Here is a 24,782-nt window from a genome sequence, read left to right as displayed (position 1 = left end):
GCTGGCAATGATGAAACAAAAACTTTAATAATGGGTGAATTGTCAGGCACAAAGTGTGGTAGCTGTGAATAATGGTGAAATTAGCAAAGTGATCAGTAGAGTAAGCAATTTAGGATTATGCAGTAGTTTTGGAAATGGGGAAAAACCTTTTCAGTAAATACCATGCTGTGGATTTTCTTGCAGCATGCAAAGACTGTTTCATTGAATAATAATAATAATAATAATAATAATAATTTTATTGTCATTCGGCCATTACAGCAATAGACAACGTCATATACATACTAAAATACAATTAATAGTTTGAAAGAAACAACAGGTTTCTTGTTAACATTATAGTATTATATTACAGTTGATAAATTCGCTTATGTCATAGAATGGGTGGACGACTAGCCAGTCATGAATTGTTTGTTTGAATAATTGTTCAGGTAATTCTTGAACAGATTGAGGAAGTTTATTAAATAATTTGTACCCCATGATTTCGTAGCTGTTGAGTGACTTTGACAACCTGTGGTAAGGAATATAGAGACACCTATTCCTTCTTGTATTGTGGCTGTGTACATTTTCTTTGGTTTTTGTTTCTGGTAATTTCTTCTTCGTATAAATTAGAACATAGTATATGTACAAGTTTATAACAGTCATGATTTTCTGTTCACAGAACAATGGTTTACAGTGTGCCTTATATGCAGAACCAGTAATTATCCTAATAGTTTTTTTTGCAGTATTAATATGTCATGTACACAGCTCGAGTTCCCCCACAAAATAATTCCATATGTTATTATACTCTGAAAGAATGAAAAATAGGATGTTCTAACATATTTTTCAGGAACACAATCCATAAGTCGCCTTAACAGCTAAATAACTCTAGACAATTTACCACTAATATATTGTACATGTTGACCCCAAGATAATTTATCATCAATGTATACCCCCAAAAATTTGACATAACTTGGATCGTCTGACAGAAGCTTGTCTCTAAGACTACAGACCATCTGCTGTGTTTTGTTTTCATTCAGCAGGAATCCATTTGCCTTGAACCAATAGGATGCTTGGTCAATTGTCTTTGCTGCACAAGTTTTAAGGCTATTGAAATCCTCACTAGCATGAAGAAATGTTGTATCATCTGCATACAACACAGTGGTGGACTTGATAAATGACGGCAGATCATTTATCATTATCAGGAACAAAAAGGGGCCCAGCACAGATCCCTGCGGAACACCTACCTTGACTTGCTCTATACTCGACATTTCTCTCCCTACACAAACAACTTGCTTACGATTCTGAAGATATGATTTTATTAATTTAAGGCTGTTATGTCTAATGCCATAGAATTCCAGTTTTTCTAGGAGTGGCTTATGCTTTACACAGTCAAAAGCTTTGCTTAGATCACAAAATGTGAGTTGAGCATAGCCCTTATCCTCAAACACTTGATGTAAGTATTTGACTACAAAGTCTATAGCATCCACAGTAGACAACTTGGATGACTAATCAAACTGGAATTAAATTTGTTAGGAGATTATGCTCAGACATGGACAAATCTGTGTCCAGATCAGTTCACTTCAATATGATGTATCTGAGTAATTATATTTGAATAGATATTGGAGTCAAGCTAAGCAATATCAATTACATAACACATTTCTAAATGGACCTGTGTACAATGGGGGCATATAAGCTATGTACAAGTTCTGCCAGGAGGAAACAAGAAAATTGGTACATCTTGATAGGCTATTGAGGGTAGTCACTGACATTTCCACATTAAGGTGAAGATTACCTGAGATTTTACATTAAGAGTTAATACACTGCTCTGCAAATTCTATTGAAAGTTTCTTGGAGGACGGATCAGGCACTGTGCCATAAGCCAAGCATTGGGGGTTATAATCAGGGAAACATACTAAGGAATTTCCAAGCTAATAGGAATAATGGAAATTGGGGAACAACCCATAAGATCAGACCAGAAATAAGTATCAGGATGAGAATTGGAGAGAAAACAACTAGAGGAAGATTCAATTATGAGAATAGGAACCAGAGGGATCAATTGGAAAGTAATTACAGGAATGAACTAAGGCCAATGCATGAAAACAGGGCTATGACTATGGACCAAAAGGCAACAGGGACAGAATTCAGAAAAATGAATTTTTTTCCAAACTAGGGTCAACTTTGGGCCAAGAAATAATGTAAGACATAGAACCAAGAAATAGGAAAATGCACAACAGCAGAGGTTTTTATAATAACAATAAAAGCAAAGAAGTAAGGGAAGAGATGATGGTGGGATGGAGTTAGTTACAGGAAATAATAATTTATTCGGAGGTTGGTTTAAGCAGTATGATAGGAGAAATGCTTGTATGAAAATTTTTTGTGGAGAAACTAGAAAGCTAGTAGAAGAAATTAATATTGGGGGTCTAGTAAGCATGATTGTTCTAGGCAAATCAGGGAAATGAGTGAAAGGAATTATGAATAAAAATATGTTTCTAAAGAATGAATGAAGAGTTTATTACAAATCTGTGACAGTTGCAGTGCATACAGTATATTTTGGCAACTACTTTCAAACCGACTGGTTGATTCTGAAGCCAAACTTACTAAGGATGCACTGAAAGCACCTAATCTTAATGACAACTGTCTATAATTGGCAATACATGCACCACACATTGACAGTAGATAAATGGCACAATATACATATGCTCCCTATACAAGTAAGAATCAAACAGAGAATTTTTATGAGAACATTACCGATGAGTAAACTGTTGAATTTTCAGTAACAGGAATATGAATAAAAAATACTGCTGGGAATTACGGTAGGCCAGTAAGGAGGGAAGTAGTTTTAGATACATACATTAGTGGAGAAATATCTGATCATGCATTTCAAGTGGTACCATGTTTGAGCATAAATGTGGTGTCGGGCTCATACTTCCTGATTAAATATGAGGCAGCTATATACTGTAAAGAAATGATTCTGGATATAAATGCTGGAGGTTGCATGGAAAAAATTAAGTTTAAGAGTTCTTTGACTGGGAACAACTTAGTGGACAGCTTGTTTATAGAAGTGAAGAATGGAGATGATGCAGTAAAAGAGGTAATAGGTTATAACAAATCAGGAAATTACACTGGTGTATGTAGTAGATTCAGGATTTAGTACAGTTTGCTTTATTTTTTGAATGTTGTTATGTAATGTTGTTTTAGAGATAAGACTCATGTGAAACAGTGAGAGTGAGGTCCCACTAAGCAAACAGTGGGTGGTATCTTCCTGTGGGGGTATATTTGTTTTGGGGATATATTTAGTATGGAATTATGGATCTGGTCGATCAACAAGGATTACCAAGTACACTACTCAGAAATAGCAAAAGAACATTTGATGTTATTCTATCTGTCATTTTGCATATATTGGTCTCATTTGAGATCATTGTAATTAAATCTGTAACGTCACAACCTACAGTGTTGATCAGCGTGGTTGTCAGGCATCTCAAATATTCTTCACATATATTCAAGTACTTGACAATGTCATACAGACAGCAAAGACACGTCATCCATTTAAGATGTCAATGCAGGTTGTCCATTTATGTCCTAAGGTGGCTGGGGCATTACATATTCCAAATGGCTTAATTTTGAACTCATAGAGACTACCCATAAGTTGTGAAAGCAGTCTTTTCCTGGTCAGCCTCATCATCCTTGATTTGTCAGTAACCTGCGTGCATGCCCACAGCTGAGAAATACTTTGGTCCACTCAAGCAGTCTAGGTTGTTATCAATGTGCAACTCTGAATAGACATCCCTAATCATGATTTTGTTGACTTGTCACTCTTCAATTCAGAAGTCCCATGTCCATCCATCTTCTTGACAAGGACCACAAGGAAGGACCAAGGACTCTCTAAAGGTTCAATGATATTATCTTGCAGCATCTTCTCAACTTCCTCCTGGATTATTTGTCATTCTGCTGGTGATACTCTATATGAGCGTCGGGTTACTGGTGGATGATCTCCACTGTTGATATGGTATTTTACCATGGGTCACTTGGTCTGTCTTCCCTCCACTCTGGATTTGAATGCATCTGAAAACTGACACATTGTTCCTCAGTCAGGCCAGATCACACTTGCAATTTGATAGTGCCTTCCTCCCTGCATTTTCTGTAGTGGTAGTGAAACACAATTTGCCCTTCCTAGACTGATTCAGCTGTGCCTAAGCACTTAACTTTAGGGATGAGTTATGACTGCTCACGACAATCAGTGATCCAAAGTTGTCATTGACCACCTATAGTGCTTACAATCATCAGTGGCATACTGATTTCTTCTGAGAGCCTGAAAAGCTTTGCAAATTCAGCAAAAGCTACACAGTTTAACTTAACATCTCAATTGATGAATGGCACTCACCTCGTCAACGATGGTGGGATAATAATGATTCAATGGCAAACAACTGTCCAGAGCAATCTCTGTTTTGCGTGCATGTTGGAATAGTTTTGTCAGTCTAGTGCTCAGATTTTCCATGGCCTATGATCACTCATGAGCCTGCAGGAAGTCCCCTCTGAGACTAGTATTATGACTACATTCTGTTAAAATGACTAAGTTGAAGGACTGTGTTTCATCATTGATAGTTATTCTTGCAATAGAAGTTCCTGTCATCTTGATGCCTTTTCCACTTACGACTCAGAGCACAATTAATTTCTTATGATAGAACACAGCCTTCTTTAGCTGATGGGAGCTAAACAAGCAGCTGGTACCTCTGTAAGGTAACAGAAAATGGCTATGGCATGTTGGGGAGCAATCTTATCCAGAGTATGGTGATGGACTTCATCCCACAGGTCAACTATAATCGTATAAGTTTTGGTACTAACCAATATAGGCAAACAGAATGTGATGACAAAACTCCCAATAAAATTAAAAAATGAAGTTTTTGATGCAACAATACAACAAAGAATTCTTACTGCATGCTGACAGTCATGGGAAACCCTTTTCCACATACATTTGTGAATGTATACATTCAAAACATTCTGTTTTTGTGAATTATAACCTGATGTCTAGTTAACTGCCTATGGAGGAGAATATTATCACTGAGACAATTCAACCAAAGGAAGACGATCATGTTGTGATTGTAGGTGGTAGCAATGATGGGTATGAAAATGAAAGCAAGACTGTCCTGTGATGTTTTCAAAACATAATGCCAAAACTATTTAATACAAATGTCAGTCATCATAACTGTGCTAGTGGAACAAGATCTAACACAATGGTCATATATTAGTAAAGAACTGTTCTTCAATTCTGGGCTAAAAAACTGTGCAATAAGTTTAATTATGTTCAATTACCAGAATTAATAAAATGAAGCATGATGAACAATGCAGCAACGGACTGCATGTAAACAGAAAGTGAAACGTCAAGTTACTTTCTCAGAACTGTGCGACACAGCTGTTGAAGAGGAGGATCCAGTTGCCCTAGACTACAACCACAAGACTTTTTCAAAATGAAGGACCATAACACTGGTGTCCAGGGATGCAGTTCAAATGTGCCTGAGTCTTGTTCATTTGAAGAAAGGCAATATTACAAAATAAATGACCAGTCACTACAGTGCAGTAGTAGGGACACAGCTAATACAACATGTTCTTGCAAAAATTGCAACCTACATGAATGTGATTTGTGCAAAATGTTAAAACAACAAAAATCACTCTTAAAGGTGATGCTTTTAAAATTTCATTATGTCAGATACAAATACTCATAGAAGAACACTCACCACTTACATTGGTAATAACTAAACACCGATTGAAATCCAGTGGTATAATACATTATAGATTATAGGATAACTTAATAGCAAACAGTTACTGCTGGCAATGCCTTATAGACAGTGCTATGACAATTTACGTTAGTAAACATACAGCATTCAAAAAAAATCTTATCTTGAACACCACACCACAGAAAGATCAGTTGAAATGACTGGTGTGTTTCACTTAATCGGCCTTTTAAGTTAGCTAAGCATAATTCCCAAATGTGGCTGTCATGTGCTTTATTCAGACCAAAGAAAGCAGGTGTTGACAGGTGCGAAAATTACCAAACTATCAGTTTAATAAGTCACAGCTGCAAAATACTAATGCGAATTCTTTACAGATGAATGGAAAAACTGGTAGAAGCCGACCTCGGGGAAGATCAGTTTGGATTCTGTAGAAATGTTGGAACACGTGAGGCAATACTGACCTTACGACTTATCTTAGAAGAAAGATTAAGGAAAGGCAAACCTACATTTCTAGCATTTGTAGACTTAGAGAAAGCTTTTGACAGTGTTGACTGGAATACTCTCTTTCAAATTCTAAAGGTGGCAGGGGTAAAATACACGGAGTGAAAGGCTATTTACAACTTGTACAGAAAGCAGATGGCAGTTATAAGAGTCGAGGGGCATGAAAGGGAAGTAGTGGTTGGGAAGGGAGCGAGACAGGGTTGTAGCCTCTCCCTGATGTTATTCAATCTGTATATTGAGCAAGCAGTAAAGGAAACAAAAGAAAAATTTGGAGTAGGTATTAAAATCCATGGAGAAGAAATAAAAACTTTGAGGTTCACCGATGACATTGTAATTCTGTCAGAGACAGCAAAGGACTTGGAAGAGCAGTTGAACGGAATAGACAGTGTCTTGAAAGGAAGGTATAAGATGAACATCAACAACAGCAAAATGAGGATAATGGAATGTAGTCAAATAAAGTCTGGTGGTGCTGACGGAATTAGATTAGGAAATGAGACACTTAAAGTAGTAAAGAAGATTTGCTATTTGGGGAGCAAAATAACTGATAATGATCGAAGTAGAGAGGATATAAAATGTAGACTGGTAACGGCAAGGAAATCGTTTCTGAAGAAGAGAAATTTGTTAATATCGAGTATAGATTCAAGTGTCAGGAAGTTGTTTCTGAAAGTATTTGTATGGAGTGTAGCCATGTATGGAAGTGAAACATGGATGATAAATAGTTTGGACAAGAAGAGAGTAGAAGCTTTCAAAATGTGGTGCTACAGAATAATGCTGAAGATTACATGGGTAGATCACATAACTAATGGGGAGGTATTGAATACAATTGGGGAGAAGAGGAGTTTGTGGCACAATTTGACAAGAAGAAGGGACCGGTTGGTAGGACATGTTCTGAGGCATCAGGGAATCACAAATTTAACATTGGAGGGCAGTGTGGAGGGTAAAAATCATAGAGGGAGACCAAGAGATGAATACACTAAGCAGATTCAGAAGGATGTAGGTTGCAGTAAGTAATGGGAGATGAAGAAGCTTGCACAGGATAGAGAAGCATGGAGAGCTGCATCAGACCAGTCTCAGGACTGAAGACCACAACAACAACAACAGGTAGACATAGTAGTGTAGTTGGCCAGACTGATCCTAATGTCCTCATTACATTTGATGACTTAAACATGGATGCAAATTCTAATAGTACAGTAAGATTATGACCACCTGAGTGTATAAATTCAACTATGCCAAAAATAATGAAGTTTGTTATGCAAAAAAACTCTGCATGGATCAAATATTTAAAAACAAATTAGCAGAGAAGAAATGGGATTCTATATACCAGGTGAAATGGTCTGATGACAAATGGAATGAGTTCTGTTCAACACTGTTGGACATTATAACTACTGCTGGCCTGCCAGAGACACCCAAAACATACATTAAACATTGCCAGAATGCAATTAATCCTAGACTGAAACCCCACCAAGTCTGATTAGGTTCGGTTATTGTATCCATGATCTAAATCTGTTCTATAAAGCTACTATACTACAGATTTCTAAGTAAAAATGCAATCAAATAATGAAAACTTTTAAAATTTAAATCATTGACTTTAGAATGCAAATTAACTGCAAAGCAACAGAGCACCCTGATAATAAAAGTAAACATCCTGAGAGTTAACTGACAAGTACTGTTGAAGGTTCCATGATAATAAAACAGCATAAGACATGATTGTAGCGTTGTGAAGAACGCAAATAATGTATGAAGTATTTTTTAAGAACTTTTTCTTAAAAACTATTTCACTGCTCCTACTGACCAACCAACCCATATTACAAAATGGTTCAAATGGCACTGAGCACTATGGGACTTAACATCTGAGGTCATCAGTCCCCTAGAACTTAGAATTACTTAAACCTAACTAACCTAAGGACATCACACACATCCATGCCCAAGGCAGGATTCGAACCTGCGACCGTAGCAGTCACACGGTTCCAGACTGAAGCGCCTAGAACCACTCGGCCATTCCAGCGGGCCAACCCATATTACAGATGCACAAATTGAGTCCCCATGCCACCTCACTGAGTGTAATGAGGGTGAATTTACAGAAGTGAATGAGCAGGAAGTAGACAAGGTAATACACATTCCGAAGAAAAGAATTCATCTGGATGGGATGGCATACCCAGTGCAGTTACTACAGTGTGCTTGAAAGAAATCTCAAAACCTCTCACCTACATGATTAATTGCAGAATTAGAGAAAACATGTATCCAGCTGTTTTAAAAATGGGTATTGTGAAACCAGTGTATAAAAATGTAAATAAGGTAGATGTCTTTATAACCAATTCTTAATTTCAGTAAAATATTCTAAATTATTATTCTGTCCAAGTTTAGTGTCCCATTCACCATACACAAACTGCAGCTTCTTCCATGAAATGTACTGTCCAGTGGACCAGAGGATGCAAACTTCAGGTACATTTTCAGACCTGACAAAAGCATACAACACAATAAACCATACCTTACTTAACAACTGAAGCCATATTGTATGGGGATCCATCCATGCACCACATCTTTTTAATCATAAGCAATGCATTAAACTGAAATACAACAAACTAGAGGGAAAAATTATAAACTTGCGCCCCCCTCCCCCCCCAGTGAACTGTAATGCAGGATGTACCACAGGGCTCAATCCTTGGTCCCTTATCTCTTCCTCATCTATATTAACAACCCTGCACAATCTATTAACCCCCATATTATAAGCCATGCATATGGCAATTCAATATTATTCTATGCTAGAAAACATAAGGAACTAGAAACTCTAGAAACTTTTACTGGTGTATTACTAGTGTAACAAAGTACTTCAATCATCAGGGTCTCAAGGTGAATGTCACCAGATCTCAGTTACTGTCATTTAAAACAGGCAGTTCTCATCATACCAACAGAAATAAAGTATGCAACATCTCAGCAACATAAACTGGCAACAGTAAACTTCGAGGTGTATATGTTGGTGAATAACTGCTGTGGCAGCTCACAAAAATAGTCCCTAGTCAAACACTAAAAACAGTCTACTATGGAATGTTTTACTCATTTCTTAACTATGGGTTTGAATTATGGAGGTGTTCAGCAGACGTTGACTTAAAAAGGAATATTGCTGTTCTAGAAATGAACACTATGACCTGTACACAGGTTATGCCATAGAGAATCATGCTCTGAAGTGTTTATACAGCGCAAACAGTTAACAATATATTATTTATATGTATTAAAAATTACTCATATTTTTTGTGTGTCAACCAGCTGAAGCTATCAAGTGCTTGATGTACATGAGCACAGCACCAGAACAAAATATATAACTATTTCTGAGAAAGAAAAAAATTGAATATGACAAACAGAAGCACATACATCAGTGCATTAATTTGGTTTAATAAATTACCAGACTATTCAAGAACATGCAAGGATATTGATTTTAGCAGCACATGAAAATCTTCCCTGAGAGAAAAATGTCAATATTCATTCAATGAATCCTAAGACACTGTTTGTGATATGAACCATAGCATACCAGCCACAAAGTAATAAATGTAAAATTAGATGTAAAATGCAACAACTGTAATATGTAACACATTTTGTAAATGTATTTTTTGTCATATTATTATGTCTAACATTTGCAAAAGCCATTGTTGTGCTGGCTCCAAGAAAAGAAAAGTAAATAACTAAATGGATTTGGAAATAGGCGTTAAGGTTAAGGAGGAAGAAGCAGAGGTTGTCCCTACCATGAGTCTACAGTAGGAAAATGTTATCAATGAATCTGAAACAGACAAGGGATTTCGAGTATAGACTGGAAAGGAATGATTCCCCCACATGGCTCATAAGTAAGATGATACAGGGAAGTCCCATGCAGGTACTCATGGCAGTACCATGGACTTATTCATAGATTTGGCCACTGGATAGGAAATAATTATGAGTCAGGATATGGTTGGCTGGGAGGATTAGAAAAGTGATGGATTTGGTTGCAGGAGGACATTGGGAAATGCAGTGTTCCATAGCTGAAAGGTCATGGGCATGTAGAATGTTGGTGTACAAGGCTATCACATCCACAGTGACCAACAAGGAGTCTAGTGGTAATGGGACAGGAACTGTGGAGAGGCAGCAATGGAAATGAGCATTGCCTTGAATGTAGATGGGAGGTTACGGGCAATGGTTTGGAGATGTTGGTCAAAAAAGAGGCAGAGGTTTGTATCCAGCCACACTGGGACAACTATTGAGAAGACATGTGCGACTGAGTTTGTGGAGTAAGTAAAAGGTAGGAGTATACGGACCTAATGCCTTTGAGGAGCTGCACGAAGTCATGCTAGACATCTGGGATGGGACTGCAGTTATAAGGTTTGTATGCAGAGGTGTCAGAAAGTTGGCAGAGACCCTTAGCCACAAAGACACTACAATTCATAGCCACTGTGGTGAATCCTATTTCTGCAGGAAGAATGATAAAATCTGGACTGCTTTTCCAGTTACAGATAGCTGTGGGTTCCATATGAGTGATGTTGGATTCACTAGGGTTGAATTTAGGAAGGTAAGGTCAGGTTATAAGTGAGGAATTCCTGAAAGATAACCAGAGGATGACTAGATGAAGGGGATAAGGATAGGATCAGCTGGAGGGAGGTTGGAACTGTTTGAAGCAAGGGTCGGTGTGGGGTTGGTTAGCTGTTGTCAGTGGGATATGCAGCAAAGAAATGTTTCCACTGTAGAGAGTGGGTAAAGGAAAGAATGTCCTTTAGATGAACAGCATGACTGAATTTAGGTTTTGCATGGATCTGAGTTTTGGCAGAAAGGTTGACAACAGTGATATGGGATAGGTGCTTAGGGGAAGTCTGTTACATGGAGAGTGGAAGCACTTTTTGGGGATATGGAGGGAGGAGCAAGGCATGGTCAGGGACCTGTGTGAGTTGATGGGGGGGGGGGGTTGGATCAAATTGAGAGGCACCATGTGGGCATAGGACAGAAGGTAGATGGGACAGCTTCCTCAGATGGTGCTGGGAATGTCCCAACTGCTGAGAGTCTCTATTGCAGTAGTAGGACAAGGGATGTTGTGGTCACAGAGTAAGAGGATTTTGTGAAAGGAGAAGCAATTGTCAAGTATGGTTTGAGCTTGGATTCTATAATTATGAAGGACCAGGTTGGTGAGGGTGAGTGATTGTCGGAAATGAAAGACATGAAAGTTCTTGCGGCAGGATGGATGACAACTCAAGGTACCAATTTCAATGGTAAGCCAGTTAGGTGCGATACCATGCACCATACAATATTTCAGAAAGAGGATGTGTGTTTTGAGATTTGCTAGGGCAAAGTAGAGTTTCCAGAATTGGCAGAGGTAAAACAAGCATGGATTAAATGGCTGTATGATAAGGAGAGAAAACACTTCATTGAAAATTTGTTAAAAATGATTGAAAATAAGAAGGTGAAAACTTATGGTAAAAAGTGTTTTAACAGAAATAAATAGTAAGCACTGTGTATAGAGCTATGTAGGGAGTTATAAGGAATGCCAGGCGTAAATAGAGATAATGGATTGAAAACTGACATGTGTCACAGTGGGCAGGGGGAACAGGAATTGGGAAGGTGATGATGGAAAATGACAGGAAAGAGGATTTTGTCAGAGGGAAGAGGGAGAAAGATATGGTCAGATTAAAAGTGTGGAGAAAATGGACAAAGATAGGAAGAGGAGAAGTGAAGAGACAAATAGAGTGGGAAGGTAAGAGGAAGAGGTGGACAGACAGAGGGAGGAAGAGATGGACACAAAGAGGGGGAAGGGGAGGTGTTTTCAATATAAGAGTTGAACACACATACAGGTGAAGTACTGAAATTTTGCATCCTGATGGTAATTACTGATGAGCAATTCTGTCTCATAATTTAAAAAAAACACACACATATATTTATATATCCATGCCATGTATAGTTACTGTGAAAGCAAGGGCACTTCTTTTTATTTACATGTACCCATTTGATGACCTTCAATTGCCTGTAGGTAATTGGTTGTAACTCCTTATTTTCTGTGTGCATATATAAGAGATGAAGTTGTCAGACAGCAATAAATTGTGTCCATTCTGCTAATTCTGTATGACAGAAGATACATGATTTAATTAGTTTTACCTCAATTTTGCCAGGGTTGTTATCTGGATCATATGATAAAGATGCATCCAATTGTAGTTCATGCCCTGTTCCAATCACAATTTCTGTTTCTGTAATAACTGCTTTGAGACCTCGATGAGTAATCTCAACCTGCAATATGCCCTGTGAAATAACAGAAGGACATATAACACTCTTATTAAAACAGAGGCATATAGCAACAGTAGTAAATTCTAGAAAGAAAATAGAGTCTAAGACTTGAAACACTTAAGGAGTTAGGTTGTCACCAGTACCATGGCTGATAGTCTTCAGCACACATTGTGGAGAAGTGGTGTGCCACCTCAAGTGAAGGCTATTATAGAATCTCAAACAGATATGGCTTTGCACACAGTTGTTGAATTGGCTGATAAATTAGTCGATGCAATAACACCCACACAGATAAGTGCAGTGATGGTATCATGCAACAGTTTGTTGATGCCCATGGTATCTATTATGATGTTCTGGTAGCCAGGGTTGATTTTTTGACAAAACAGATTGGTGAACTGTTGACTTGTCAGGATCATGGCAAGGACATTGGCCATAAACAAGAGAGATTGAGAAGTAGCTCGTCAACTACCTCCTTGATGCCTGGGACAAATCAAACCTGTGTCTGTCAGTACCACAAAAGATTTGGTACGCAAATCTACTATGTCCTGCACCCATCATCTGCCACCGGACATAGGTGTGGCATGTGATTGCTGGGATCAGTGTCTGTTCATAAGCAACTGCAAGTAGAGATGGAAATATCTGGTGGGCACTGGGCCAAACTATTGCATATTTCAATGCACAAAGTTATGTAGAAAGTGATCACCAACCACCCTCTGCCTCACTGCAACTAATAATCCTACTATACCATTGTTTGGTAACTGTAGATCAAGCTAGATCTTGGATTAGGGCTTGATGTGGTGTGGGATTTGACAATTGTGGGCATATCAGAACCCATAAGAGGGGCATATTTTCCAGTCTGTTCCAAATGTTGCCAGACTTGGTGAACACTTGGCCAGTTGATGGATCACCAGATTAACCACCTCAGGTTTCCGATGAAATGCAGTAACACATGCAGACAAGGTCACGTTCGTAAAAGCTACAAGAGGCGAGTACACAGACTACTGAAATTCTCAGCCCTGAAATGAACAGCTGGAGCACTGTGAGGGGAGCATCACAACACTATGCATTGTTTTAAAACTACCAATGGCCCACCGATATCCTGCTGACCCTGACATTTGGCCCAAGACTGTCTGGCCACAGCAAAAGCTTAGTTCGACAGCATAATTCGGGAAGGCATTATCCACCCAACAAGTAGTCCTTTGTCATCCCCACTTGACTTAACGCCTAGAAGCAGCATGGAATCCAGGTGGGGATTATTGAGCTCTCAATGCCAGAATTGTGCTGGATTGGTATCCTATACACTTACTATGAGACTAGTAATTAGTGTTAAGTAGTATGATCATATTCCGTGTCCTAGACTGTGCCAAGGCTACCCTCAGACTCCAGTGGCAGAGACAGATGTACCGAAGATAGCCATAATTACTCCATTTGGTTTATTCAAGAGTTGTTTCCTGACATATGGCCTCTGAAACACTGTCCAAATCCAACAAAGGATAATGAATTTGGCATTACAAGGTTTCTCCTTCTGCATTTCATACCTGAATGAGATTCTGGTTTTCTCAGCCTTACCAGAACAATACCAGCAGCATCTAACTGAGGTGTTTAAATGTTTAGAACAGTACACTGTAATTTTAAATACTGCAAATTGCATTTTCAGTTAGACACACGTTAACTTCCTGGATAAGATATCATTGTCAGGTTCCCTATATTTACCTGAGAAAATTGAAGCCATCTTGCAAATCCCACAACCAAGAACTTATAAGGAACTGTGTCATTTTCTTGGTGTGCTTAATTTCTATTGCCGGCACCTGCCATGTGTCGCCAAGTTGACGAACCATTAATAGCAGTGCTCACTGTTTCAAAGAGCAAAGGTAACTCACCAGTTTTGTGGGTGGATGATACGATCTTTGCTTTTGAGGCAACCAAGCAGAGTATAGTGGAAGCTACATTGCTTGCATTCACCAAGCCAAATGCTCCCTTAGCGATAGTGGTCAATGTGAGCCAGACAGCTATTGGTGGTGCACTAAAACAACTGTATGATAGGCCTTGGTAGCTTCCAGTTTTCTTCTCCTGCAAGCTGTCACACACACACTAGAAATGGAGCACTTGTGACAGAAAGCTTCTGGTATTGGTGAGGCCTTCAAATACTTCTGACCACAAAGGGAAGCCAGGGAATTTATTATTTATACTGACCTCTGCCTTTTACATTTGCTTTTTGCCAAAACAGTATCAATTACTCACCTCAGCAGTGCAATCAACTGGTATATGAAGTGTGTGAGAAAGGTAATGAGACTGATTTTTTATCTACCAAAGCTTTCATTTGCTTAAAAAAACATTTCTCCCTTCAAAGTAGTTCCCTTTGGCAGTTATACACTTGTGCAGTCATTGTTTCCAGTCTTGGAACAGTACTTCAACTTGTTGGGCTTATAATGTGTCAGTCATATTCTTTTGAACATTCTCCAGAGTCCCAAAGTGATGACTTTTTAAGACTTTTTCAATATGGGCAAAAGAAAAAAGCCACAAGTACTGAGAGCAGATGAATGGGGGGGGGGGGGGGGGGGGGGGGTTGTTAAACAACGGAAATGTCTTTTGAGGCCAAAAATTATGTGATGGAAGTGACCATTTAACATGGGACATTGTCATTATGCAGCATCAATTTGTGTGCAGTATCTGCTCTCAGTCAAGTCATCATTTTCCTGAGCCTTTCAAGGACATCTTTGTAAAATATTTGGTTGTCAGTTTGTCCTGGAGGAACAAGTTCTTTGTGCACGATACCCCTACTGTCAAAAAAGCAAATCAGCATTGTTTTGGTCTTTGATATGCTCATTTGAGCTTTTTTCATTTGATGAAATGTCTCAGTGTGCCACTCCTCTTTTTGCCACTTTGTCTTAGGATCATACTCAAAAACCCAGGAATAATCACCTATGATCATCTGACTGAACTATTTGTGGTCATTGGCAATCCTCTCTTGAAGATCAACATACACATCTCTTCAATTGTCCTTCTGCTCAGTTGCAAGGTTTTTCGGCACCATTTTGGCACAAATCTTTTGCATGTGCAAATCTTCAGTCAAAATTTGATACACAATGAAAGGGTTCGAATTTAACAGGTCACCTATCGCTGTTATTGTTAACAGTCAGTCTGATCTCACAAGAGCGTGCACACATTTGATGTTTTCATTGGTTTTTGAAGTTGAAGGTCTCCCTGAGTGTGTTCTTGGCCTTCCAAAAATGACTTCTGCCAGTGAAAAACTTGTGCCCTTGGTAAAGAATGTTCCCCGTAGAACTGTTTCAACTTTTCAAGTGTCATACTCATGGGTCTCCCAATCTTAACACACATAACATTGCTCTAAAACCTGATGTTCCATTTTCATAGCACACAACAAAAACACAGCTTCACTGACGGCACTCTCACAAATCACATAATGGCAGTATAGAGCTGAAATGCAGATTATGCATCTGGGAGGGATGAACATGCTGGTCTACACAAGTAGAACAACACAGTGTTGTCAATCTCATTACTTTACTCATACACCACATACATATTCCAGTTCAGCATGGATGTGACACATATTTCTGGGATCGACAATATAGTCACCAATTGTCTTTCTCAGTTCAGCAGCATCTCATGTTCGACTGATCTAGCTCAACTTGCCAAAGCGTAACAGACTGATCAAGAGTCAAGAACCCTACTCAAAGATATATCATAAACATGAACCTCCAATTAGTCAATGTGCATGGAGCCAAAATAAAGTTATATTGGGAGAAGGCAAATGGTAAACCTTGACCTTTCCTGCCTGCCACATTCCAAAGAGGAGCACTGAACAGCCTACATAATCTGTGTCAGCCTGGAGTTAGACCAATAACTCACCTAATCTCACACATTTGTTTGGCCAGACATTTAGGTGCATCAAATGTCAGTAGCACAAGGTCAACCAAAATTTGCTTCCACCAGTGAGAGATTTTCTGGATATGTCTGGTCACTTAATGCATGTTCATATTTAAGTTGTAGGCTCGTTACATCCATCAAATAGGCAACAGTACTTACAGGGAATGATTGTATCGATTCACCTGCTGGAAAGAAGCAGCGCCAATAGATAACATCTGGGCAGAGGCTTTAGATTCCACCTTCATTTCTATTTGGATACCACATTTTGGCTGTCTTCTACGTGACATGAGGGACAGCATACACCAATATTAGTCTGAACAGTTGACCCATCTTACAAAATTATGTGGCACAGTACACCATAAGACTACAAGCTACCACCCAACCACTAACAGGATGATAGAATGCTGGCATCATTCTCTGAAGGCAGCCATGATGTGCCACAGGACAAAGTGGACCACCACCCTGCCAATGGTTTTACTCAGCCTGAGGAGTGCCCACAAACCAGATTTAGACTCTTTAGCAGTCAAGTTGGTTTACAGTGAAACATTACGCCTATCAGGAGCATTTGTGGATGCATATTCCCTACAACCACTCAAACAAGACAGTTGTGACTATTTCTCACATTCATCCCCAGCATGCATCAAGACATGGCATGGCTTCCAGCTATGTACATCAGGTCCTAGACAAGTGTATGCACTTCATGCTGTGTACTGAATGTGTTTGAGCAGTACTACAACCACTATATATGAGCCCAAACAAGGTCATATGACAGGAAGCACACACTATCAACATGCTTGTTAACAACAATCCCACTACCATCTTCCCTGATTGAGTGAAGCCAGCATATGCGTTTTGAGAAGAGCCAACTACTATCGTATCATGATGCTGGTCTACACCAGCACCAGCAGCAACAACAGCACTGGCACCTTTCCCGGCTAGCGCAGACAGACCTCCAGTATGTACAACAAGATCAGGTTGATATGTCCACTTTCCAGCATGCTTCTGGGATAATGCTCTACTTCCCCTGAAGAAGCTGATGTAGCAGCCAATATCACCACTTCTTGGTGTAGTACAGTATTGTGTGGCATCGCGAATGCGTATTTATATCAAGCTGACATATATTTTCATGCCAGCCATCAGAGGTGCTGTGTTTTACAATTATGTTGTGCTTATTCTTTGGCTGAATGTTGAACATTCCTTCTGATAAACAGTTACTTAGTTATAGGCTTAAGTTTAGTTAGTGCTTTTAGGGACAATGCTACTGTAAGGTGGAATTTCTCGCTGTTGTATTCTCCACTGACAAGCTCTTCTTTCCGCTATGTAACTGAAAAAGTTTGATTGTTGCCACACAGGAGTGTCACATCTCATACACCAGGTACTTTGATCACAACACACACAGTAACTGATTGGATGGGTTCTTATTCATGACTAATCTAATATAGTCATTCTTTAATGTATCTTTCTTAGTTTTACAACTGGGCACATAGTGATTTCCATTCTGTGGCTAAACTACTTTAATATTTTGTATTTGGAATAGACATTTACATAAGTTACAGGCTTAAGTTTTTTAGGGACAATGCTACTGTAAGGTGGAATTTCTCGCTGTTGTATTCTCCACTGACAAGCTCTTCTTTCCGCTATGTAACTGAAAAAGTTTAATTGTTGCCATACAGGAGTGTCACATTTCATACACCAGGTACTTTGATCACAACACACACAGTAACTGATTGGATGGGTTCTTATTCATGACTAATCTAATATAATCATTCTTTAATGTATCTTTCTTAGTTTTACAACTGGGCACATAGTGATTTCCATTCTGTGGCTAAACTACTTTAATATTTTGTATTTGGAATGGACATTTACATAAGGTTACTGGATTGTATTATGCATGAATACATTTTTCAATACATGATGAACATAATCTGGACTATATGTGTAACAATGAGATGATGCTTCTATGACTGAAACTGATTTACACCACACAAACCATGTTAAAAAACGCAGATCTTAACTTTTAATGTTTCCATGTTGATGACAGTAGTGCAGGTGACATTGTAAGTGTAGCCACCACGGAGAGTGGCTGGTGGAACTCTTAGTATGGGACCATCAGCAGGAGATAAATCCACAGAGTTACCATTCATGTCTTGCACCAGCCAATGATACTGGAAGAATGAAAATCAAAAGCAAAACTTCAATGTCTAGATATAAATATTATCTATTTCAGTTATGCACCATATCACTAAAAATAAAAAATAAAAATTAATGTCAATTACCTGCATAAGTTTTAAAATTGTATTATTATAGTAATAATGAAATGAGGTCAAGAAAGTTAATAAAAAGTTTCTATTTATGACAAACCATAGATTGTATTATGTTATACTTATGAGATACATAATTCACAAGTTCAGGCATTTCATAAATGACCTTCAGATGAATGACATTCGGTGAAAATAATTCAACTACATAATAAAGTTCTGTTTTAAAGGAAAATAAAAGATAAAAAGGTGTGGCATAACAGTAAAAAAAAAAAAAAATGTTGTCAGTTAATACCGGTAGCAATATTTCACACACAGAGTATGGTCGTGTTCCATGCAAAATGAAACATACTATTTGAACAAGGGGTTGCAGGCTGTGACTTGTTTAGTTTATTCTTAATTTTATTACTGTATACAAGTTCTGTTGATTCATGGATCAATGATTTTGCCTTGGATTTTAAACATAGTAGCATTGGTGTCACCAACATTTACTGGTGTGACGCAACACTCAAATATAGTACTTGATTAAACAATCCTTAAATATAACAATATGAAAAGGATAGTTGCTACTCACCAAATAGTGGAGATGCTGAGTACAGATAGGCACAATAAAAAGACTATCAGAAAGTGAGCTTTCACTGAACAAGGCCTTTCTCAAAAATAGACAACGTACACACTACATTCACACAAACACAACTCACACGCACATGACAACAGTCTCTGGCAGTTGAATCCAGACTGTGAGCAGCAGTGCATGACTGGAGAGGCAACTGGGTGGTGGGAGTATGGAGGAAGCTGGGGTGGGGAGAGGGAGGATTAGCTGGGTAGGGGTGGAGGATGGTAAAGTGCTGCTAGAGGAGCATACAGTGATGAGGTGGAGAGAAAGTAGGGCAGTGAGATGCAGTTGGGTGGCAGTGGAAAAGGAGAGAAGTAAAAAGACTGAGGATGCATAGGTTGAATAGAGGGCTGTGCAGTGCCGGAATGGGAACAGGGAAGGGACTAGATGGGTAAGGGCAATGACTAATGAAGTTTGAGGCCAGGAGGGTTAGGGGAACATAGGATATATTCCAGACAGAGTTCCTACCTGTGCATTTCAGAAAAGCTCATGTTGGTGCTAAGGATCCAGACGATATAGGCTGTGAAGTAATCACTGAAATGAAGAATGTCATGTTGGGTGGCATGCTCAGCAACAGAGTCATCAAGCTGTTTCCTGGCCACTCTTAGTCAGTGGACATTCGTGTCTGTTCTTGTCATGCTCACATAGAATGCATCACAATGGTTGCAGATCAGCTTGTAGATCATATCACTGGTTCCACAAGTAGCCCTGCTTTTGACGGGATAGGTGATCCACTCCCATTGTCCTCAAATCACTCCCTGTTAGCTTCCCAGAATTTCTTAACCTCAAACCTTGGTTCACCATCATTCCTCAAATCCCTCAACATGCAAACTAACCTTACATCCACAGAATGAGCTGCAATCTGCCACCTAAAAACTGATCCTGACCTAATAATCCTACCTGCTGACAAATGCTCCACCATTGTTGTTTTGAACCACAAGGAATACCTGGCAGAAGGACTCCACCAGCTGTCACATTCATATCCCTACAAACCCTGCCACAGTAACCACATTCCAGAAATCCAGCAGGATCTCCAGTCTCTCCTTAAATCTTTAGGCTCATCCCAGAACCTCTCCTCAGCCCTACTACTCCCTGCACTCCTACCTTCTACATGCTTTCTAAAGTCTACAAACCAAACCACCCAGGACACCCCATTGTGACTGGTTACTGTGCCCCCACTGAGAGAATCTCTGCTCTCGTAGACCAACACCTTCAGCCTATTGCTTGTAACCTACCCTCCTATATAAAATATACCAACAATTTCCTCCACTGACTCTCCTCAGTTCCTGTTTCATTACCACATGGTGCCCTGCTCGTCACTGTTTATACCATCTCCCTTGACATTAACATCCCTAAAGCCCATGGCCTTATCACTATTGAACACTACCTTTCCCAACACCTGAGCAATTCCAAACCAACAACCTCCTTCCTAGTCGCCATGACCAACTATGTCCTCACCCACAATTACTACTTCTCTGAAGGCATTACCTACAAACAAATATGGGATATGGCTATGGACGCCTGTATGGAACCATCCTATGCCAACCTATTCATGGGCCATCTACAGCAATCCTTCCTAAACACCCAGAATCTCAAACCCCTCAGCTGGTTCAGATTCACTGATGCCATCTTCATGATCTGGATTGAAGGTGAGGACACCCTATCCACATTCCTCCAGAACCTCAACAACATCTCCCGTTCACAACTTCCTCGATGCTGACATCCACCTCAGTACCTATGTCCATATGAAACCTACCAACCACCATCAATACATCCACTTCAATAGCTGCCATCCATTCCATACCAAGTCCCTTCCATACAGCCTACCCACCCATGGCCATCACATCTGCAGTGGCAAGCACTCCTTCTCGAAATATACTGAGGGTCCTTCTGAGGCCCCCACAGACCATAATTACCCACCCAATCTTGTACAGAAACAGATCTCCCATGCCTTAGCTTTCCAGTCACCCCCCACCACTCAGTGTCCCACTATCTGGCTAAAGAGGAGCATTCCCCTCATGACTCAGTAGCACACAAGACTGGAACAAATGAATTACATTCTCCACCAGGGTCTCAACTGCCTCATGTTGTGCCCTGAAATGAGAAATGCCCTACCTACTATCCTTCCCGCTTCTCCCACAGTGGTATACTGCCTCCCACCGAACATACACAATATCCTTGTCCATCCCTAAACAACCCCTGCTCCAAACCCCTTGACTCATGAGTCATATCCCTGTGATGGACCTACATGCAAAACATGTCCCATACATCCTCCCACCACCACCTCTTCCAGTTCGGTCACAAACATCATCTGTCCCTACCTGTGAAACCAGACATGTGATCTACAAGCTAAACTGCAACCACTGTGCTGCATTCTACCTGGACATGACAACCAACAAGCTGTCTCTCTGCATGAATGGCCACCACCAAAATGTGAGCAAGGAACAGCTGGATCACTCAGCTGCTGAGCATGCCACCCAACACAATGTTCTTCATTTCAATGACTGCTTCACAGCCTATGTCATCTGGATCCTTCCCACCAACAGCAGCTTTTCTCAACTGCACAGGCCGGAACTCTGTATGCAATATATCTTATGTTCCTGTAACTTCCTGGCCTCAACTTTCATTAGTCATTGTCCTTAGCCATATAGCCCCTTCCCTGTTCCCATTCCAGCATTACACAGCTCTCTATTCCACCAAAACACCCTCAGTCTTTTTACTTCTCCCCTTTTCTGTTCCCCCCTGCCCTCTATCTAACCACCAAACTGCACCTAGGTGCCCTACTCTCTCTCCACCTCGTCCCTGTGTGATCCCCAACCAGCACTTTACCATCCCCCATCCCTATCCAGCTATCCCCCTTCCCCGTTCCTCCCCCAGACTGTGGTCATGTGAGTTCTGTTTGCATATGTGTTTGTGTGTGTGTGTGTGTGTGCTTTATCAGTTTTTGACAAAGGCCTTGTTGTCTGAAAGTTCACTTTCAGAGAGTCTGTTTGTTGTGCCTGTTTGCAACTCTCCATCGCCCCTATACAGTGAGCAGCAACTATCCTTTTCATATTGTTACATTCCATCCTGGGTTTTTCACTGCTTGATTTAATCATTAAATATACTTGTATATTACAAACAAGGTATTAGTACAGTTGGATTCAAAAACTCATCAATCAATATAACAATGGATTTAAAAATTACATACATAATTACTACATTATAATTCCCATATCACAATAATACTTATATTTACACTTTTTAGGTTGGGGGTTGGATGAGTCTTTTTCTAATAATGATGTATATTATAAGTTTGCATTTGCCAACTTATTAACAGAGAAGGAAGACTGCCCTCAGGCAGGGGGAGAAAAAAAGCAGTTTAACAGTCTCTCTGTTTCTTTAGCTCTTAAGCTCTGTGGGAAGCAAATAGAAAATTTTAGCACCAGCATATTTAAACAATCCTTGCATCAATGAAAGACTTTTTAATTCATAGTGGATGTAAATCTTGGTATAGACTCGTGCATGTTGACATACAGAAGGTTCTTGAGAACAAACCATACAAGAGAAAACATTTTGAGGAACAACAGCAAGTATTCCTGGATCAACCATTTTTCATGGCATAATCATCATTCTCTTTATGATCACATTTTGAAACTTTTAGCATCAGTGTATTTAAAACCTCCTTGCAACATGAAATATTGTAATTCATAATAGATTTAAATCGTTCATATGGAGATGGGCATGCCGACATTTACATTGCTTCAAAAGAGTGTAGAGTTCTCTAGAACAAACCTCAATAGAAAATGTATTGGGGAGTAGCAGCAAATATTATTTGATCATACTGTTTTCATGGTATATACTTCATTCTCCCTATAACTTTGTTTAACATGCTGACTGTCATGGCCAAAAAGGGCAAACTGCACATGCAACATCTGCAAGTAATCTTGTAGTACAGAGCAGCATATTCTGCTCAGATGGCAGTAATGAGATAACTCATTGTCAACAATCTGCTATCAGCTTGCATATTTGTAAGTATATTTATAATGTAGCCAATATGTTTCTTGTATTGCATTAATAGCCATTCTATTCTTATTTTTAGATAGTTCACTGATGATGATAGTAAACTGTGGTTAATTTTCCTCATAAAATGATTAGTATTAAGTAGAAGCTGAGTGATGTAGAATTTGAATAGCTAGGCAACATTAACAAATGAGAATGGGGCAAGTTTGTGGGCTAATTTTCAGGTGGTGTAAGTGTCTATGCACCACCTTCAAATGAGCATTCTACTGAGGAATCAGACAGTGATTACAGAGAATAAAATGAAGTAGGTGATCAGACTGGTCCAATACCAGGACACTACACATAACAGTGATACATAGAGTAAAATTGCTTAAGACTGATCAGTCGTTTTGTTCTGTGAGAAAGTGCTGTGGAAATTGTGACTTGAATTGAATTATCAGTTGAAATATTTTGTCATCAACGCACTTGGTGCTCCCCCCATCCCTCATGCTTCTGAAGAATTTGTTACATTATTAATTGAACAAATTAATATATCCAAAAGCCAGAATACGAAAGAAGTAGATGAGGAGATTGAGGAGCCACTTGAAGTATACAGTTACAGATATAACTGAAATGGAAGTTTTTCTGTTGGTTAACAAATAAACAGCTGAGGAAGAGGTTAGTGAAGTGTTTTGTATGGAATGTTGGCCTGTATGGTGCCAAAGCATAAACACTGTGGTGGAGAGAGGAGAAATGCTTAGAGGCTTTTGAGATGTGGATCTAGAGAAAAGTGGAAGGTGCAAGATGGACAGAGCATCTCGGGCCAGCATCATGTGGGATGCAAGCAGCTAACTGGAGAGGGTGGGGAAGGAGAAGGGAAGGGACAGTGGTGTACTGGTGGGGAGAGAGACAAAGCTGTCTGGTGGAGTGTGCAGGGACTAGACTGTCAACAGGAACAGTGTCATGAGCTTGTGGGACAGGGAGATGGGGGGAAAAAAAGGCAAAAAAGGAGAGGAGCGAGGAATGATCAGCAGATGCATTAGCAGAAGACTGCAAATAAACTGGGTTGGAGATGATGAGAATGAGTCCAGGATAATTACAGGAGTGGAGAATGTGTTGTAAGGATAACTCCCATCTGCACAGTTCACAAAAGCTGGTGGTGAGGGGGGAATACATATGTACTGAGATGTGAAGCAGCCAGTGGAATCAAGTGTGTTATGTTCAGCTGCATGTTATGCCACAGGGTATTTCACACAGCTCTTGGCCAAAGTTTGGTGGTGGCCATCCATCCTCATGGACAGCAGGTTGGTAGTCATACCAACATAAAAAGCTGTGCAATGATTGCAACAGAACTGGTAAATGACATGGGTGCTTTCAAAGGTGGCCCGACCCCTGATGGGGTAAGACAAACCTGTGGCAGTAGTGGAATAGGAAGTGCTGGGTGGGTGGATTGAGCAGGTTCTGCACCTGGGTCTTCCACATGAATATGATACTTGTGCAAGGAGCTAGGATTGGGAGTGGTATAGCAATGGACTAGGATGTTGTGGAGATTAGGCAGGTGACAAATCACCACTTTTGGAGGGGTGGGAAGTATCTCAGGTATGA

The 24,782-nt window shown here is 39.7% G+C and overlaps 1 protein-coding gene across 1 annotated transcript in view; it reads right to left on the bottom strand.

The window, feature by feature from the left end:
• Positions 1-24,782, bottom strand: part of LOC124802759 — a 428,511-nt gene that overhangs the window by 243,529 nt on the left and 160,200 nt on the right. The window contains exons 13-14 of the mRNA XM_047263751.1: positions 18,338-18,487; positions 12,312-12,452 (exon numbers count right to left, since the gene is read on the bottom strand). Coding sequence (XP_047119707.1) covers positions 12,312-12,452; positions 18,338-18,487 — 291 coding nt within the window. The remainder of the gene's footprint in view (positions 1-12,311; positions 12,453-18,337; positions 18,488-24,782) is intronic.

This window comes from Schistocerca piceifrons, chromosome 6 (genome assembly GCF_021461385.2).
Source record: "Schistocerca piceifrons isolate TAMUIC-IGC-003096 chromosome 6, iqSchPice1.1, whole genome shotgun sequence".
NCBI classification, from domain to species: domain Eukaryota; kingdom Metazoa; phylum Arthropoda; class Insecta; order Orthoptera; family Acrididae; genus Schistocerca; species Schistocerca piceifrons.
Note: the sequence above shows the minus strand (reverse complement) of the source record. Positions and strands in the feature narration are given on the sequence as shown.